Source organism: Schistocerca americana, chromosome 3 (assembly GCF_021461395.2).
Source record: "Schistocerca americana isolate TAMUIC-IGC-003095 chromosome 3, iqSchAmer2.1, whole genome shotgun sequence".
In the NCBI taxonomy this organism is placed as follows: Eukaryota; Metazoa; Arthropoda; class Insecta; order Orthoptera; family Acrididae; genus Schistocerca; species Schistocerca americana.
This window is the reverse complement of record NC_060121.1, coordinates 572,839,038-572,857,715: the sequence shown is the minus strand read 5'-3', so window position 1 is coordinate 572,857,715 and position 18,678 is coordinate 572,839,038. Positions and strand designations below refer to the sequence as shown.

The following is an 18,678-nucleotide window of genomic DNA, read 5'->3' as shown; positions in this document are numbered from 1 at the left end:
ACATAATGAATTTCTGCCTTTTCCCTTCTTCCGTGCACTCTCCCCAACCACCTCCTCCACCTTCAATTTGCATAAATTGTCCAGTCTCTGGCCTGTCATCGCGACGAGTTCCACCATATGTTTCAAGATGCAAACATGTATATAAAATTTCTGTCAGACAGAAGCGATCCACAACAGTGTAAATGCATTCATCTATGTCTTCTAGAACAGGGCAGATGTAAGATATGAGAGGGGGTAAACAAGCTCTGACGTATTATCACGCTATGTACATCCAACTCTAATGAAGAGAAACAAGTTGGCTGTATGCTCATTTACACCAGATCACTATCTTCTTCAAATCTAACGCCACTTCAGCTTGACCTACCCATTATATAGTAAACTGTCACAGCCTCATACATACATTTGCAATGAAATCCTCAGAGTAATATCCGCAGCTGTTATGTGTGGCTGTAACATAAATTTCGTGTTGTGGTCGCTAGAGTGTCCAAGAAAGAAAACCACAACGGACTATTTACACAGACGTTGTTGTTGTTGTTGTTGTCTTCAGTCCTGAGACTGGTTTGATGCAGCTCCCAATGCTACTCCATACAGTAAAGCTGCATGTCCTCGGGAAAAATTACGGCTGTAGTTTCCCCTTGCTTTCAGCCGTTCGCAGTACCAGCACAGCAAGGCCATTTTGGTTAATGTTACAAGGCCAGATCAGTCAATCATCCAGACTGTTGCCCCTGCAACTGCTGAAAAGGCTGCTGCCCCTCTTCAGGAACCACATGTTTGTCTGGCCTCTCAACAGATTCCCCTCCGTTGTGGTTGCACCTACGGTACGGCCATCTGTATCGCTGAGGCACGCAAGCCTCCCCACCGACGGCAAGGTCCATGGTTCTGACGTTAAGTGCACCATTGTATCTTAAACTTCAACAAAGATGCAAGTGACAGATTGGTATTTAACGTGCCTTACGTTAAGGAACATGAAAGAGAAATCTTCTGATTTTCTGAGCAACATATGTAATCCACTATATTACGGTACAATTATTGTTCCCGAAAGACCGGAAAAGGAAGAGGAAAACCAGCACATGTAAAACGGTTGAGGTAAAGCAACTTAGGAAACTCAGAGACGCCGTACATCGTGCATAGAAACGACGTCCCACACCTGAATATCATGTTGCTTACTATTACAAAGGCAACAGAGCTAGTCAGTCTGCGAGAAACGCTACATTAACTCACAATTGATATAAACCAGACGCTGATAGTGCAAACTGCTTGTTCTATATAAATGCAATGTGCCGGCCGCGGTGGTCTCGCGGTTCTAGGCGCTCAGTCCGGAACCGTGTGACTGCTACGGTCGCAGGTTCGGATCCTGCCTCGGGCATGGGTGTGTGTGATGTCCTTAGGTTAGTTAGGTTTAAGTAGTTCTAAGTTCTAGGGGACTGATGACCGCAGCTGTTAAGTCCCATAGTGCTCAGAGCCATTTGAACCATAAATGCAAAGTAAATATGGTATTTGACGTAACTGCCTCGATCGAGAAGTCACATTACTGGCAATTCTGTTAAAAAAAGCTGTCAGGCGTGTCACACCAGCATTTACTGGACCCGTTAGGTCTCGGTCCTAATGACAGAGTTTCGTAGTGACCCATTATTGCCCATACAACAGGGATTTTCAATCAGTCCTTGACAACTGGTTTCCCTGTTGCCTGGAAAGAGACATCTGTCAAACCACTACCACAGGAGGTCCCCGCCACAGTCCGCAGCCCTCTAACACCCCATTTTTATCTTCTACCCTTGTGCTGGGTCTTAGACTATGTAGTGTACCAGCAGGTTACGAATTAATTAACAACAAACATTTATTTGACAGATACCAATCAAGCTAAGAGAAAACACACTTGAAACCGGGAACTGTTTCCCGACACGTGTCCTGTGAAATACGAATGAAAGAAAATTGTGATTGGTAGCAGAAAAGTTATTTATAAACAAACCCATTGCTTTCACAGGCGCAACCATTCAAAAAATCCATTTATAATTTACAAAATCACAAAGCGTTTTGACAACTTTGGAAAATTGGTAATGTAAATAATGCATGCATATCCAAATATTCAAAAAGAACGTTTAGTGTCTCAAACAGTGACATAGGGTCACTTTATTTTGATATAAATAAGAACTGAAAAATGAATGGTGATCAAGTTTTGTTTTCAGAAATCATCTTATCGGCTGACGAATGGTATCACAGAATTACAAGACAACATACATGTACCACTCATTTCATAAAAGAGAAATTGGAGGCATCTTTCGCCCCACGCATCGTGTGGGACGAAAATTCTCCACAAATCTTATTCAGGACCAACATTACCCCAGTATTATTCAGCTTTTCAGACTTGGATCAACCAGTCTAGCTCCTCCTATTCTCAGTCCATTCGCAGCTCAAGAGTATCTCACGTACTATCTGAACAACACATACTGGTAGGTTATCAAATCACTTTATACTCACTTTAAGCAGATTTCAGCATAAGAATTCCTCCTTTCCAGTCACTACCCACCTCTTGATAGTTCCCTTTTCACTATGCAAGTGGTCCCCGTCGGTGGGAGACACCATCAGCTATGGAGCCAAGCCTATCGTCGAGTGCATTGTTAAACCTCCTCGTCTTCACAGCTTTCGCCAATGTTATACATTATCTTATCCACTACTTCATTGTAAGCGACTGACAGTTCACAAAGTGAACTAAGTAATGCATTTCAAACGATGTAAGGTCCGTGATGGAATAACAACACTAATGACAGATTGCTACCTGCCACATGTAGAGAGTGTTGAGTCGCAGATAGGGACAGTGAAGAAAGATGTTGAATATGTAAGCTTTTGGAGAAATTCCATCTTTCAGAATAGGAAACAACACACATTTACACATTGACGCAAGCACAACTGACACACACATGGCCACTGTATCCAGGGGCTAATACACAACTGCTGCTGCATATCTCATGAACAGTAATGTGGCTGGGTTGGGGCTTTGGTATTAAGGAGGAAGTGAGGGATGGGGAGGGGGAGGGACAGCAGAATAGGACTGGGGACTGTGCTAGTGCTGCCTGACGGAATGTGGAGGTGTTCGGGACAGGATAGGTCTGCTAAGTGCAGGGGCTGTAGTGAGGGTGCAGGGAGGATTAGGGGGCTGAAGTGGAGAGGGTAAAGTACTGAGTGGGTGTGTAGGTGGGATAGAAAGTATGTGTAGTACTGGCGAAAGTTCGACCAATCATGAATGCAGGCAGCTTGTCAGTAGCTATGCACATACAGAATGCAGATCAATGGTGGCAGCTGAGATGGATGCTCACATTGCTGCTTTCACAGGTGGCCCTGAATCTGATGAGTTAGAAGATGCCTGTGATAGGATTAGAGTATGTGGTATTGGTAGAATGTATAGAAGAAGTCTCGCATCTAGGTCTACTGTAGGGATACGAGACATGGAGCAAGGGGTTGAGTGCAGGGTTAGAGTACAGGTGGATGAGGATATTGTGTAGTTTAAGTGGGTGGGGGAATACAACTGTAGAAGGATGGTAAGGATAATGGGGACGATACTATTCATTCCAGGGCATGATGAGGGGTAGTCGAACCCTGACAGAGAATGTGATTCATTTGCTCCAGTACTGGGTGGTCCTGAGTCAAGAGAGGAGTGCTCCTTGTGGCTAGTCAAAGGGTATGCGGGGTGGAGGGCCGTAGGTGACGTGAGGCAAGTCGCCTGTTTATGGACAAGATGAGGATTGCTTTTATATAGCAATTTGTTCCAAATGTTACAGATATTTCACGTACAAAGGAAACTAAAAATTTGTTTTATTACTCGAAAACTTTGTTGACAGTAATATCTGGGAAGTATTCATAATGCTGGGTATTTTCACAAACGGTAAAATCGTCACAGTGGTGTAAAAAAAAGTTTATATGGATTATGGAAAAGTGCGTACTTGAGTATCTCAGTCGGTACAGCACTTGCCCGCGAAAATCAAAGATCCCCAGTTAGAGTCACGGCCAGGCACACAGATTTAATTTCCAGGAAGTTTCAACGAAAATTGGTGTTGTGTAAAGTGTGTTGAGTGATTTAATTCTATTTTTAAGCGTATGATCTGTATTGTAATTCAGACAACTGTGGCTGTTGCTGTAGGGTACGAGTACATTATGAGTTGGAAATTCATCGCGGTCTAGAGTGGGAGTCTGAAGTGGGAATTCAGCGAAGCTCTTCAGAAAAACTGAAACTCAGTATAAAAGAGAGGATAATCGCTGAAGAGTGGTTGGTTGGTTGTTTTGGGGAAGGAACCCAGGCAGCGAGGTCATCAGTCTCATCGGATTAGGGAAGGACGCGGAAGGAAGTCGGCCGTGCCCTTTGAAAGGAACCATCCCGTCATTTTCCTGGAGTGATTTAGGGAAATCACGGAAAACCTAAACCAGGATGGCCGGACGCGGGATTGAACCGTCGTCCTCCCGAATGCAACTCCAGTGTCTAACCCCTGCGCCACCTCGCTCGGTGCTGAAGAGTGGGAAAGGATTTGCGTTCTTCAGCCTCAATTAGACCACGCGAAATCTGAACTAGATGGATTGAAGGGGCAGAAGATCATGGAAACTAGGTACTGGTAACAAGTAATGAGTATAGATGAAAGAGGAAGACTCCTTTAACTTCATCGTTTACATCTGAGGTTACAGTATGGAAGAAACTTGACTTTCTACCTGAAGTAGTAGCAGAAGAGCCTAATTCAGTTGTAGGTCACAGTAGGGTTTAACACATTTGTACCAAAGATACCAACGATAAGTCGTTACCAAAGGAGCATACGAGGAGGAGATTTCTTGCTGCTAGGCTGTAGTCATTGTAACGGTATAGGCCAGACGGTACATTACAAATTGGGAACAGGGTACCAGGTCACGAGTACTGTAATGCCAAGTGCCAGCAGGCCTCTGTGACGGAGTGGCTCTAGGCGCTTCAGTCCGGAACCGCGCTGCTGCTACGGTCGCAGGTTCGATTCGAATCCTGCCTCGGACATGGATGTGTGATGACCTTAGGTTAGGTTAGGTTTAAGTGGTTCTGAGTCTAGAGGACTGATGACCTCAGATAAGTCCCATAGTGTTTAGAGCCATATGAACCATTTGTGAACCTTTTTTTTTTTTTTGAGCCAAGTCCATTGTGCAAGGATTTTGACAAAGTGGGTCACATTACTGTGGTAGGTGGAGTTGAGAACAACCTGGATAAGAAGAGCAATTAGGGCATTAGGGGTGATCTGGTTGAAATAGGAACAGTAATTACACACACAAATGTTTTTTGGAGGTGCTGCAGCGCCATGACCGGCCCTGGTTAACATTTCTGTGAACTGTGTGAACATTGAGTTTAAGAGGCTGCTGCTAACTGAAACGAAATCTCATACGAGTGCAGTGCCAGTTGCTGCAATTGGGAGACGGGAATGCGTTAGACATTACATACATCTTAATGGGAGAAGAGTTGGTTGAACTTTTTGCAGATAATATCCTGGGGGGGGGGGGGGGGGAACAGGGGGTCCTCACACATCGCAACAGTCCTGTGGTTACTGGTGTAAAAGAGGCACCTGTATCAGGTTAGAAGGATTCAGGCACCGTGTTCTAAAACAGTTGTAAATAACTGGAGAGCTTCACAAAATGCTTGATAGTGCACAGAAAATTGGGGTTAGCTTTTTTCATCAGAACATTAAAAGACTAAGTAAGAAGGTAGAAGAGCTTCTAGCTATTCTGAAAATTTAGACAGCTATGAAAATATAGACATCCTGTACTATATGGGGACGTCAAAGCCACAGGGATAGATAAGTTACACAAGGTAACCTTACACTCTAGCATCTTAATCAAGCAGAACTAATATGGGAAATGAGGAGCTATTGTATATATTAAGACAGAAATTCAAAAATATCTCAGTAATTAACTTTCCAACATGAGTGAATAAAGACAGTAGGACCCTAATCGGTGTTATTTTCTTTGGCGAAGCTCAAAGGCAAAACATTTGTTGCCCAGTAACAAATGCTGTCTCTGGTCATGATACACAGCTATTTACGATAAATAGATAGTGCCTTACAGTACTGAAACTCCTCGGTGGAAATCAGAATAAGTAATGACTCCACAAAAAATGCTTTTTGAGAATAGTTTATAAGAAATGATCTGGAATGAACTTGATAAGGAACCAAATGCTAACTTAAAATTTAATCTATCCCTTGATAAATTCGTATTATTATCTTAAAATACATTACTACCTAAGTTAATAAGAGAGGCCATCAAACAGCCATGTAAAAACTGTGGGACACTAGAGGGATACTTGTACAAGGAAAATGGAGAAGTATCTGTTGGCGAGAACAAGGAGAGATATTGAAGTAGCAGCATAGTACCAAAACAACTAAGATTTACTAAGAAAAGTCATCAAAATTGAGGAACATGCACATAGTGTAAGAGTAATTTCAGCATCAAACGTTAGGCTGTACGGAATGTCGTGGAACGAGAGACAGGACAATCAGCCACGAAACAGCATAACATTACTAATGTATTAAACGGAAGGGCGATAAATCATAAATAACATGTAACAAATGTATTTAATAATTAATTATGAAATATAGTAGAAAGTATAGTGACAAGCAATACAACATAAAAATCGCAGCAGTATGTTGAAAAAGCAAGTCTCATCAAGCTCACTCATATGAACGATTCACCAACTTCTCCTTCTGAAATTTAGAGAATTATATATTCTCTCAAAAATAAAAGTTCATCTGGATTTGATGGTACTTCCAAAATAATACTAAGCATTTGTTCGTCAGTAAACCTTATATCACATTAAAAATGTAATTCATCACTGACTTAAGACATTTTTCAGAGCGACTGAAATATGTAGTTGCTAAACTCCTTTCTAAGATAGATGATTAGAGTGATGTCAATAACTACCGACGTGTTTCACTACTGATATCATTTTTAAGAATGGGATGTGTTATAGAATTGTATCTCACCTGAGCAACGGTAATATCCTCAGCAAATCTGAGATTGGATTTGAGAATATTTGCTCTACTCAGACTGCATTTACATTTCATTAATAAAATTTTACAAGCATTTAATAATAAAATTTCGTGGTTGGTATTTTCTGCTACCTATATGAGGCATTTTACTGTGTTAATATATTATTGTTAACATATTATCTCTTAGATAAACTGAAGTTTGATGGGACTGACTGTATAGCCAATCAATGGGTAATGCCACACCAAACCAAAAAAATGTAGGATGTTCTACTTAGTGATTCAGCTGATACACTCCAGAGATATTATTCTAACTAGGACAAATCACATGTGGTGTTAGCCAAAGATCAGTCTAGGTCTGCTGTTGTTGCTCACACACGTATACAATAACTAGCATTAGTTCTTTTTTGCAGATGACGCTAGTAACCAATGCAAGTATGCGTACAACAACTAAAGGAATGATAAACAGTATTCTTAAGAATATCATTGATCGGTCGTCTGGAAATGGTCTCACTCTCAGTTTTAAAAAGACGCAACGTATTCAGTTCTACACATCTAGGGGTCCTACACGGATGATGTGACCGTACTGACGAGAATTTAAACTGGGAAAAGAACATTTTGAAACTCCTTAAACAGCTTAGTTTACCCACATTCACACTTGGAATCACTGCAAGTTATGAAGAGAGACAAATCAGTAAGTCGACATTTTTACATATTTTCATTCAATAAAGGTATATGTAACAACGTCCTGGCGCAGCTCATCTTTAGGAAACATAGTCTTCATCATTCAAAAACTTGGTGTAATGGAAACATGTCGTGAACTACCAAGATCATCTTGTAGACATCTGTTTCAGGATTTAGGTATTCTGACTACTGCTATGCAATTTTTTTTCCATCAGGAAGTTTGCTGTACATAATACAGTGCATTTGTAAAGGAACAACGATGTTGGTACATAATACCAGAAGAAAAAATTAAATTCATTACACCAGTGTAAGGTAGTCTTTAACACTAAAATAGGTGGATAATGCTGTGTTCAACATTTTTGATCACTTAGCTAGATATATAAAATGTCTGACAGATAGGAAAGTAAAATAAACTGAAAATGTTCTCCATTGACAACTCCTTCTTTTACGAAGAAGAATTTCTACTAGTGTGACGTGTAACAGGTTGTGGGTAAGAACCCTGTAAATGATCAGTGCCTTACAAAATAGTTCACGGTTGTAGGACTGAGTCTCGGGATTTCGGTTAACCTGATGATGGCAACGTCATAGTCTGACGGAACATTCTGCCCATTGGACACTAATTTGTCAACAGTTACACTGGGAGATTGACGTTTATGCACTACCACCACTAATTATTTTCATAATTATCTGATCCATGCCATACCAAATTGATACAGTTTTACTATGGTTTACTAAAATCATCCCTTCTAAAAGGCTGGTGTTCTCTTAAATTGATCACATTGATTTATTTTCAGAATCATTCTCGAAGTTAGACAGCAGTACGTTTGTAATGACGTAGATATCAACAGTATGTTAACCCCTAACCTTTCACCGTTTTTTCACAGTGTTAGAGCACCCTTACAGAAATCTATAACTTGTAAGGGGGCTGAGTAAATAATATTTCGAGTTGGAACGCATGTCTGGAAACGCACCGTTCCTTGCTACAATCATTTGAAAATTTATTGGTAACGCAACCACTTGTACAAGTAATTTATTAACCGTGACCCAGTATACCACTTGTTTCCCCATTATGCTCATTAAAAATCCAAGAAAGATAACCAGTTGACGGGCTCGTTTCAGCGAGATTTAGTACGGCTTCTTGCATTTCGGAAGTGCTGTGTCTCCCTGCAGCAGCACAGTAACGCCTGCTCACAGTAAAGGTACTGCTCTCGAGGCCGTTGCGTAATTGCAGCGAGAGGGGTATGTAATGAGTCGGACATTGTGGATAGCGATCTTGATAAAGGCGACGAGCAGCTGTTTCATTACTGTGAGCTTCGCCATACAGAAGGATCGTGTCGGTATATTCTGCAAACGTGTGCTCAACCATGTAGCCGTGACACTTACAGACACGAGAATGGAACTCGAACCAGGTGGGAGAGGTAGTATAGACGTCAAATGACATCAGCCGATCCGATAGAATCAGCCCTCCCCCCTCCTCCCCACCTCCCCTGCGCCGCCGTCACTACCCTGTTGTATATCTACCTAGAAAACAAGTTTTCAAGCGGCTGTAGTACGTAAACGGAACGTTTTAAGACATGGATTCCAGTTCGTAATATTGTGTACTCTGTCCCCCCTACAAGTTATAGAAGGCTATTCCCTGCCCATTTGTCAGGTGTGTAACTAGCTGACTGTCTACGGTTTGTGCCAACTTCTTAATTGTTTGCCTCTGCAAATGGTCTGTTACCCTGGATGTAAAGAAGAAAAGGGGAAAGACTGAGCAGCTGCATATGTTCGTAGTGGCCACAGTATCTTATCCATATTTCATTTTAACATTTCATTAGGTTATTGGTACGTGTCGGAGCCCCACACGCGTGTTTGATGCATTTATGTGCCATATTTCAATGTACCTATTCTTTCCTCTTTTTGTCCGATCAGTTGAATGTATGGATGAGAGTGTGCAATGATTTCAGGGTGTAGGTACGTGGGAGCGTAGTAGTCTGCCAATGTGTCAGAACAGCCAAGTGTAGGAAACACGTGCCGGGTAGCAAAGTGGTTTCTGTTTGCCTTGGACGGACCTTTTTTGTAGGTTAGCACCACAGTAGGGGTTCCTCTGGTCACTTTCGTAGGTATGGGGCGGTTTTGGTTGAGAGCGAATGCTCGTGGATTGTTCCGTTGGACGCGAGACCTACTGGCGGTAATTGTGCCTTTGCGATGAGAAGTTAATGTTGTGTTTTATGTAAGTTTTTCTGAGCTAGTCAAAGAAAATTATTCCTTTCATTGTTCATAGCTTATTATCCTGTGTGACGTATTTTACTTGCTAATTCGCGACTCTTAAATGCGTTAAAATCCAGGGAAGGTGTAGGCTATTGTTCAGTTGAACTGTTAATCAAACACGTGGAGCCGTGTTGGGTTTATTGTGATTCAGTTAATTCTGTTTAGTATCCCTTTCGCAAGAGCATATATGTTGTGTATGATTTCCGTGATTTTATGACAGAATTTTGTGCAATTTGTCTCACTTGATAACTTTCTTTGTGCACGCTTTTGTTTGTGAGGTCCACGTGCTCGCGATCTAATAAGAAAGTTTATGGTGCCAAGGCTATTGTGATCTTCCGCTGTAGAATATCTGAATTAATTATGACTCTTAATTAGGCTTCATTTTTATAGCAATACACTTCAAACAGAAATTTTATTAATTTATCCAGCATGTTGAAATCGGAACAGCCTTTCTTGCTGCCCACGTATGCTGTGGTGAAGGTTTTTAGTTCTTTTCCTTCCTGTTAGTGTGTCAAGTGTATGTGAATATAAGCGTTCGTAATTAAACCATCCTTTAAACATTCCTTTTCCATAGATCACAGACCTTGCAGGGGACTCCGAAGTAATTTTCTAGAATTAATTAGTATGCGACGTATTGGATTGCAGCCAACAGCAGTCATCATGTTACCCACTATACTCGGTCATGAGTGCAATTTACCGATAAAATAAATGTTCTTCTGCCAGAATTTTTGTTTACGCTCTCACTGCTAAAATTCCACTTCTTGCTTCATCCAGCTGTGATGTACGGCACATCCTACTGAATTCCGTTTGCGCGACAGTTGTATTGAGGCCACACTTTACCCCTATATTCAGATTAACTGTAAAGATACCCCACAAATGTAAAGATACCTTTCAGCGTCAACCTATATTCACTTCATAACGTCTTCAAAAGTGATAGTATGACATTGATTCTTATGTAACAGTTTTAAATTTTATATACTGAAACATTCCGGGGTTAATGATCGAGGGAATGAGTTTATTTACATTTTGGCGAATGCTTTTGGCAACGGAGACTTTTTATCTCACCCTCATACCCACGTGATCCTCACTCCTGTTGCAGGGAGAAGATGTGCTGGTGACCGTTCAGCAGGGAACACTACGAGGATCCACAGCCACGAGCGTCTACAACACCTCTTACTCGGCCTTTTTGGGTATCCCGTATGCCGTGCCGCCAACCGGGAAGTTGCGATTTTTGGTGAGTGTTCAACTGTCAGTGAGTAAAGTTGGACAGCTGTCTGAAGGTGACAGGGCACACAGTTTTTGAACTGATCTTGTTTCAGTCCATCGAGAAATCTCAACAAAAATATCCAGATGGAAGAAAAAATGTCGAAACGTATCTACAATGAAGAAAACCGGCAAAGCGGGAACTTGCAAACAGCGTTTCGGATAAATAACTCGTGCTAGAAGTTATATATAATTTGTAATATACAAATGGGATGTCAGTTTGACACAGTACAAGTAATACTATTACGAATAGTAATTATTACATGCTGTAAGTACGATTCTTTTAAAGGCGACGTGTGAGACCCCAACAGCGTCATTCTTCTTGGAAAAAAAAAAAAAACTTCCAGCTTGACGAGGATTTGAAAAATACAGCAACACGCTTTCCTGAAAGCCACCGATGCATCTTCTGTAACACATATGTGCTGTCTTACATACGATTCGTAATTTATATAGCGTTACAGGTACCTGGAGCTAAAGAAAAAAAGGAACAGAGATAAGGGTTTGACGTCTCGTCGGCGTCGAGGTCTTTAGTGACGGAGCACAAATTACGATTTATTTAAGGGTGAGGAAGGAACTCGGCAGTGCACTTTCAAAGGAATCGTCCCGGGGTCCGTCTGGAGAAATGTAGGAAATCATGGAATGGCAGAGGGTAACTCTTACCACAACTAGTTAACTTGTTTCCTGTTCCACTCGCAAATGAAGTGAGAGAAAAACGAATGTCTGTATCCCTCCGTGTGAGCTCTAATTTTTCTCACCTTCCTTTCATGGGCCTAACGTAAAACGTCCATTGGTAGCAATACAATCTCTCTGTAGTCAGCTTCAAATGCCGGTTCCCTAAATTTTCTCAAAATTATTTCGCGACAAGAACGTCGTCTTCGCTCCAGGTATTTCCATAAGAGCTCACAAAATTTGCCGATAATACTCGGTGTTGATCAAACTACCGCTACAGATCAAGCCTCACGCCGCTGATTTAGTTCGATGTCTGCCTTTAATGTGACCTGGTGGTGATCCGAACCACTCAAGCATTTCTCTAGAACGGATTGCACTTATTGTTCTATACGCGGTATCTTTTACACATGATTTACATGTTCCTAAAATTATCCCAATACTAAAATTCTCGCCTTCCCCACTACCGTCCTTGCGAGCTCATTCCACTTTATACCGCTTTGCAGCGTTACACCAGAATAGTAAATCGACATGACTGTGTCAAGCAGCATTCTACCAATATTGTACTCGAAAACTGGAGGCTTGTTTTTCCTTCTCATCCACGTTAACTTACACTATTCTACATTTAGAATAAGCTTCCATTTATCACATCAACTAGAAGTTTTGTCTGTCATCTGATACCGTCCTACTGTCACTCATCGACGATAACTACCTGTACATAAATAGCAGTAGGTTCCTGCTCACTCTGTCCATCAGATTATTTATGTATTTAGAGAACCGAAGGTTTCTTAGTTGTTAGGTCCCTTGTACCAATGTTGGTCTTTTCTAATTCTGTAATTTCCCTTGTCAAAGGTTTCCATTCGCCTTCAGCTGAACTGCCTACATTAAAATTCATTATCAGAGTATCTACCCAATTACATCTACACCTACATCATACTCCGCAAGCCACCTAACGGTGTGTAGCGGAGGGTACTTTCGGTACCACTATGTGCCCCCTTCAACTCTGTTCCACTCGCGAATAGTGCGTAGGAAGAATGATTGTCGGTAAGCCTCTGTATTGGCTCTAATTTCACGAATTTTCTCTTCATGGTCAATACGCGAGATGTGTGTGGGGGGAAGTAATATGTTGTCCGACTCCTCCTGAAGAGTACTGTACCGAAATTTCTCTTCTGGGACTTTACCAATGCAAGACGTGTTCTATTTCATGTATGTGAGGACAAATGTTCTCTTAGGATAATGTGACTGATCTGTCTAAGTTTCAGCACGCAGTTAATCACGGCTCTAAAACAGAATTCTTCTAACCTAATAAAAACAGCGTACAAACAATACATTCTACATTGTCTTAGGAGTCGCTTCCTCCGTGTCATAAAGACTGACCTGTTAAGGTGGGATCTACATTTTCCGCCCAGTAGAGAAGCCTCAGAACCGAAGCGTCAGGAACCATTCGTCCCGCGTCACGACATCCAACCGGTTGCGCCCAGTGCGTTCAGTAGCCGCCGGCACAGATTCCTCCACATCTCGGATGAGATCTCCAGTCAAGCATACCGAGTGCTCAGTAGCATCCTTTCACGGTCACCCTGGTATTTCCCAGATGCGATGTTCGCCACGCTTGTTTCCTAGTATTCGTCTACTTGCTCTGAGGGTTTTCTGATGCGTTCAGCGTGAACTGCCACGTCGTAAAGAAACTGATTAATTAACTAACTTGACCTTTGACGCAGATAAGACAGGTACTGCATTTAAACTCTCTCTTATATCTTTGCCTAGATGCATATATTTTAAAATTATTAACTTGTCTAAGATAAAAGTATGTGAAAGAATTTGACTTTAGATGGTTATGTTTTCTTCGTGGCTGCTGTAGAGGAGAACGGTTTATGTATAGGATCAGTTGGCGGTCGGACGTTTCCGTTTCTCCGGTTCTCAGAGATCGCCGGACTGAGTCGGAGAAAACCAACTCGCGATGAAGACCGTCTCTCTTGGCAGCTAAAGTACACAGTCGCCGTAAGATTTTTTGGAAACATTTTCAGAAGGAGAAGGTTGAACAACAGTGGTAATGTGGTGTCTTCTAACAAATTGGCCGCTTAGCGAACGTCTTGAACACACAAGCTGACGGCGAAATATTGCGCGTCGTTTTGACAGTGATAGTAGCAGATTCGCCCAGTATTGTTAATATGTGAGGAAATCACTACGCACTGTGTTGCTAAACACACTAATAGTTTTATGAAGGTCCGGGCATCTAACATCGAATAAAGGTTCGTAGACGATATTGAACTCTTTTTCGCAAGAGAAATTGTTTATTTTTGATAATTGCGTTTACAAGCTGTATCTCTTCTGCACTTCAAATATATAGCCAGAAAAGGCTACATGCTTTTTTTTCACAGTAAAGAGCGTTGTCGTCTCAATTAAGGTTACGCATCATCGCTGGTACTCGCAGATGTAATATTAGAATACTATTACATTACGTAGAGACATATCGAAATATGTATTTCATAAAGCTTCCTTCGCCCACTGCGAGCTTTTTTTTTTTTTGTTTTTTTCATCATTCTACTGGCTGGTTTGATGCTACCCGCCACGAATTCCTTTCCTGTGCTAACCTCTTCATCTCAGAGTAGCACTTGCAACCTACGTCCTCAATTATTTGCTTGACGTATTCCAATCTCTGTCTTCCTCTACAGTTTTTGCCCTCTACAGCTCCCTCTAGTACCATGGAAGTCATTCCCTCATGTTTTAGCAGATGTCCAATCATCCTGTCCCTTCTCCTTATCAGTGTTTTTTTACATATTCCTTTCCTCTCCGATTCTGCATAGAACCTCCTCCTCATTCCTTACCTTATCAGTCCACCTAATTTTCTACATTCGTCTATAGCACCACATCTCAAATGCTTCGATTCTCTTCTGTTCCGGTTTTCCCACAGTCCATGTTTCACTACCATACAATGCTGTACTCCAGACGTACATACTCAGAAATTTCTTCCTCAAATTACGGTCGGTATTTGATATTAGTAGACTTCTCTTGACTAGAAATGCCTTTTTTGCCATAGCGAGTCTGCTTTTGATGTCCTCCTTGCTCCATCCGTCATTGGTTATTTTACTGCCTAGGTAGCAGAATTCCTTAGCTTCATTGACTTCGTGACCATCAATCCTGATGTTAAGTTCCTCGCTGTTCTCATTTCTACTACTTCTCATTACCTTCGTCTTTCTCCGATTTACTCCCAAACCATACTGTGTACTCATTAGACTGTTCATTCCGTTCGTTCCGTTCTTCACTTTCACTCAGGATAGCAATGTCATCAGCGAATCGTATCATTGATATCCTTTCACCTTGTATTTTAATTCCACTCCTGAACCTTTCTTTTATTTCCATAATTGCTTTCTCGATGTACAGATTGAAGAGTAGGGGCGAAAGGCTACAGCCTTGTCCTACACCCTTCTTAATACGAGCACTTCGTTTTTGATGGTCCACTCTTATTATTCCCTCTTGGTTGTTGTACATATTGTATATGACCCGTCTCTCTCTATAGCTTACCCCTACTTTTCTCAGAATCTCGAACAGCTTGCACCATTTTATGTTGTCGAACGCTTTTTCCAGGTCGACAAATCCTATGAAAGTGTCTTGATTTTTCTTTAGCCTTGCTTCTATTATTAGCCGTAACGTCAGAATTGCCTCTCTCGTCCCTTTACTTTTCCTAAAGCCAAACTGATCGTCACCTAGCGCATTCTCAATTTTCTTTTCCATTCTTCTGTATATTATTCTTGTAAGCAGCTTCGATGCATGAGCTGTTAAGCTGATTGTGCTATAATTCTCGCACTTGTCAGCTCTTGCCGTCTTCGGAATTGTGTGGATGATGCTTTTCAGAAAGTCAGATGGTATGTCGCCACACTCATATATTCCACACACCAACGTGAATAGTCGTTTTGTTGCCACTTCCCCAAATGATTTTAGAAATTCTGATAGAATGTTATCTATCCCTTCTGCCTTATTTGACCGTAAGTCCTCCAAAGCTCTTTTAAATTCCGATTCTAATACTGGATCCCGTATCTCTTCTAAATCGACTCCTGTTTCTTCTTCTATCACATCAGACAAATCTTCACACTCATAGTGGCTTTCAATGTATTCTTTCCACCTATCTGCTCTCTCCTCTGCATTTAACAGTGGAATTCCCGTTGCACTCTTAATGTTACCACCGTTGCTTTTAATGTCACCAATGGTTGTTTTGACTTTCCTGTATGCTGAGTCTGTCCTTCCGACAATCATATCTTTTTCGATGTCTTCACATTTTTCCTGCAGCCATTTCGTCTTAGCTTCACTGCACTTCCTATTTATTTCATTCCTCAACGACTTGTATTTCTGTATTCCTGATTTTTCCGGAATATGTTTTTTACTTCCTCCTTTCATCAATCAACCGAAGTATTTCTTCTGTTACCCATGGTTTCTTCGCAGCTACCTTATTTGTACCTATGTTTTGCTTCCCAACTTCTGTGATGGCCCTTTTTAGAGATGTCCATTCCTCTTCAGCTGTACTGCCTACTGCGCTATCTATAGCGTTAGAGAACTTCAAACGTATCTCGTTATTCCTTAGTACCTCCGTATCCCACTTCTTTGCGTATTGATTCTTCCTGACTAATGTCTTGAACTTCAGCCTACTCTTCATCACTACTATATTGTGATCTGAGTCTATATCTGCTCCTGGGTACGCCTTACAATCCAGTATCTGATTTCGGAATCTCTGTCTGACCATGACGTAATCTAATTGAAATCGTCCCGTATCTCCCGGCCTTTTCCAAGTAAACCTCCTCCTCTTGTGATTCTTGAACAGGGTATTCGTTATTACTAGCTGAAACTTGTTACAGAACTCAATTAGTCCTTCTCCTCTTTCATTCCTTGTCCCAAGCCCATATTCTCCTGTAACCTTTTCTTCCACTCCTTCCCCTACAACTGCATTCCAGGCGCCTATGACTATTAGATTTTCGTCCCCCTTTGCATACTGCATTACCCTTTCAATATCTTCATACACTTTCTCTATCTGTTCATCGTCAGCTTGCGACGTCGGCATGTATACCTGAACTATCGTTGTCGGCGTTGGTCTGCTGTCGATTCTGATTAGAACAATCCGGTCACTGAACTGTTCACAGTAACACACCCTCTGCCCTACCGTCCTATTCATAACGAATCCTACACCTGTTATACCATTTTCTTCTGCTGTTAATATTACCCGATACTCATCTGACCAGAAATCCTTGTCTTCCTTCCACATCACTTCACTGACCCCTACTATATCTAGATTGAGCCTTTGCATTTCCCTTTTCAGATTTTCTAGTTTCCCTACCACGTTCAAGCCTCTGACATTCCACGCCCCGACTCGTAGAACGTTATCCTTTCGTTGATTATTCAATCTTTTTCTCATGGTAACCTCCCACTTGGCAGTCCCCTCCCGGAGATCCGAATGGGGGCTATTCCGGAATGTTCTGCCAATGGAGAGATCATCATGACACTTCTTCAATTACAGGCCACATGTCCTGTGGATACAAGTTACGTGTCTTTAATGCAGTGGTTTCCATTGCCTTCTGCATCCTCATGTCGTTGATCATTGCTGATTCTTCCGCCTTTAGGGGCAATTTCCCACCCCTAGTACAAGAGAGTGCCCTGAACCTCTATCCGCTCCTCCGCCCTCGTTGACAAGGCCGTTGGCAGAATGAGGCTGACTTCTTATGTCGGAAGTCTTCGGCCGCCAATGCTGATTATTTACCAAAATTTAGGCAGTGGCGGCGATCGAACCCGGGACCGAAGACGTTTTGATTATAAATCAAAGACGCTACCCTAGACCACGGGCATACTGCGAGCATACTGAACCGAATAAGGAAGTGAAAGCCTGTCTACCTTGGGCTCCAAGCTATATTACTGCAGCGTGTAGAAGAGTGATTTTGTAACACTGTTCTTGTCTTGTATAATCATTTAAGTGCTGAGTCGGAGAAGTGTTTCATAATGCGCAGCATGTTAATCCACCCAGGAGAACAACTACAAAGGGCTGGGCAGCATTTTTGAAGGGAACTTTGGAGATATTTCCTTTTCATATTTGCTGTGCTGTCACCCATAAAATAGCTCCCGCTATAAATGATTACAACTACAATCTGTAGTTTACACAAGGCACAGCTATTAATGAAGGGGGTCGTCTGAATTTTATCCAAGGCTGTTGTTGCTTCCCTTCTCAATGCTGCTCTGAATAAACAATTTGGATATAGTAATCCCTATGAACCAAGGACCTTGCCGTTGGTGGGGTGGCTTGCTTGCCTCAATGGAGGGGTATCTGCTGAGAGACCAGACAAACGTGTGGTTCCTGAAGAGGGGCAACAGCCTTTTCAGTAGTTACAGGGGCAAGTCTGGATGATTGACTGATCTGACCTTGTAAAACTAACCAAAACGGCTTTGCTGTGCTGGTACTGCGAACGGCTGAAAGCAAGGGGAAACTACAGCCGTAATTTTTCCCGAGGGAATGCACCTTTACTGCATGGTTAAATGATGACGACGTCCTCTCGAGTAAAATAGTCCACCATTCGGATCTCCGGGCGGGGATTACTTCGGAGGACGTCGTTACCAGGAGAAAGGATATTGGCGTTCTACGGATCGGTTCGTGGAATGTCAGATCCCTTAATCGGGCAGGTTGGTTAGAAAATTGAAAAAGGGAAGTGGATCGGCTAAAGTTAGATCTAGTGGGAATTTGCAAAGTTCGGTGGCAGGAAAAACAAGACTTCTGTTCAAGTGAATACAGTGTTATAAATACAAAATCCAATAGGGGTAATGCAGGAGCAGGTGCAATAACCAATAAAAAATAGGAGTGCGG

General features: G+C 41.9%; 1 protein-coding gene across 4 annotated transcripts in view; it reads left to right on the top strand.

Annotated features, from left to right (window-relative positions):
- Nucleotides 1–18,678, top strand: part of LOC124605668 (carboxylesterase 5A-like) — a 107,878-nt gene that overhangs the window by 19,362 nt on the left and 69,838 nt on the right. For all 4 annotated transcript variants that reach the window (XR_006978670.1, XM_047137512.1, XM_047137510.1 and 1 more), the window contains exon 3: nucleotides 11,014–11,148. Coding sequence is in view for 3 of the 4 variants with exons in the window: in XM_047137512.1 (XP_046993468.1) it covers nucleotides 11,014–11,148 (135 nt within the window). In the remaining variant the exon portion in view is untranslated. The remainder of the gene's footprint in view (nucleotides 1–11,013; nucleotides 11,149–18,678) is intronic.